We start from the raw sequence: 1932 nt of genomic DNA, 5'->3' as shown, positions 1-1932 counted from the left end.
AAAATCAACTTTCATCAATATTTATCTATCTCTGTTTGTTAAATGGGGTCCCTTTCATAAAATCCCCATTGTCCTGAGTTCGAGCTATAAGATAGAGGTAATGAGAAACTGTAAGAACAACACTGTAGAATTATACAGATGATAGTTTAAATCGTGTGAATTGTGTTTGAATTTTTCAAAATACACCTAAAGTCATTTATATTTAAATAGGTAGTTAAAATTGAACATTTGAACTTTATTTTAAAGAAACTCGTGTTTCCGCTTTATTTTGAAATTTCTGTATTTTAGCTTCGATAGATGTAAACAAAATTAAAAGTTTATTTTATAAAATTAAAAAAGACAGAAATGGTATAAAAACTTTAGTAATTCTGAATAGAAGCGTGCAGAGGATCAGAAAATAAACACCGTACCAGAATGGAAACGCGTTCTAATGCGGAAGAGTTTGAAAAGCTCAAGTGCAGCGCCATCTCGAAACAATGAAAGGTAAATCGTGATCAAATAGGTCTTTGATCAGTGATGGAAATAAATTGTAATGAGCATGACAAAAACTAACACTTGTGCCTATTTTAATACAATAAAGAAAATAAACGCAATGTAACATGTGGCTTAAAAACTAATTTCTGGCTGTTTTGTAATTGGTGAAATTCTTTTATTTTTGTGTGTAAATTATGAATAATTGTAAGGGGCGAGATCTCCCTGTGGCAGAGTTCTGGATTTCGGAGGCAAGGATCCTAGTTAGAATCCGTGCGATACCACAAAATATACTACGAATTTTAAGCAGTGTGTGCGTTATAAAAGTGACAGTGGATGATAAAATATTACTGTTTATGCTGCTTTCCCATTGATCAGTAATTGAAAATTAGGGACGGTGACTTTGCCATAAATACTTGAAAACTTATTTGTACTTTTAATTTCGTTGAACAACTTAACCATTTCGAGCTATCGTTATTTTACAGGACAGTTATATTATAGATAACCTACTAAGTTTACTGTAATAGTGTCTTAAACAGGAAAAAAACGTTGCTAAAGAAGAGTAATGTTAGAGAGATAGTAATAATTTCTGAGTTTTAAAAACGCCTTTTCGACGCCTTAAAATTTTAAAAGAACACTTCAATATTAGAACTAGATAGTATTTTCCTGAGAACGGAGATTTCCAGAATTGAAAAATTTCGTAATTCACCATTCCCACAAAACCGCTTTATATATGACGACTTTTATCACTGGTGTTTTCATGTTTATAGGACGACTTTTATCACTGGTGTTTTCATGTTTATAGGACGACTTTTAGCACTGGTGTTTTCTTGTCTGTATGACGACGTTTATCACTGGTGTTTTCATGTGTATGAGACGACGTGTATCACTGGTGTATTCATGTCTATATGACAACGTTTATCACTGGTGTTTTCATGTCTACTTTCACAGGGAAAGGTAAAGTAAGAACAACTGTGTATTTAAGTGTTTTACACTCACAAAAAAGAAACCTATCAGTCTATAAGTATTTGTAGCATTTCGCCGCAATTTAATTATTCGTATTGTTAGCCGACACTGGGCAGCTGGTACATAGTTGAATAGAGTTGTTTAAACATTTGTTTAACAACCAGTAAAAGCTTGGAATGGTCTATTCTTTCATTGGAGTGTGTGTCTGTGAGCCAGACTAATTTCGGAGAATTCCACTCCTCATCAGTGAACCTCGACACTACCACCAATGAAATATCAAACCAAATGCTACAAGTTCTTCAAATACCTATACAATGATAGGTTTCTTTTTGTGAGAGTAAAACACTTAAATACATCAGTTCGATATTCGATACCTCACTACTACAAAGGCTTGGTTTGGTTTTATATTTCATTGGTGGTAGTGAACAGGGTCACTGATGAGGAGTGAAATTCTCCGAAACTAGTCTGGCTCACAAACACACATCCCAATGAAAG

General features: G+C 33.5%; 1 protein-coding gene across 4 annotated transcripts in view; it reads left to right on the top strand.

Annotated features, from left to right (window-relative positions):
* LOC111089940 overlaps positions 1 to 1932 on the top strand; it is an 18911-nt gene that overhangs the window by 14934 nt on the left and 2045 nt on the right. For 2 of the 4 annotated variants that reach the window (XM_022379235.1, XM_022403242.1), the window contains one exon: positions 380 to 483. In XM_022379235.1, coding sequence (XP_022234943.1) covers positions 380 to 483 — 104 coding nt within the window. Of the gene's footprint in view, positions 1 to 376; positions 484 to 1932 lie in introns of all 4 variants that reach the window. The other 2 variants (XM_022379234.1, XM_022403241.1) reach the window with 1 other exon arrangement.

This window comes from Limulus polyphemus, unplaced genomic scaffold (genome assembly GCF_000517525.1).
Source record: "Limulus polyphemus unplaced genomic scaffold, Limulus_polyphemus-2.1.2 Scaffold7957, whole genome shotgun sequence".
Classification (NCBI taxonomy): Eukaryota; Metazoa; Arthropoda; class Merostomata; order Xiphosura; family Limulidae; genus Limulus; species Limulus polyphemus.
Note: the sequence above shows the minus strand (reverse complement) of the source record. Positions and strands in the feature narration are given on the sequence as shown.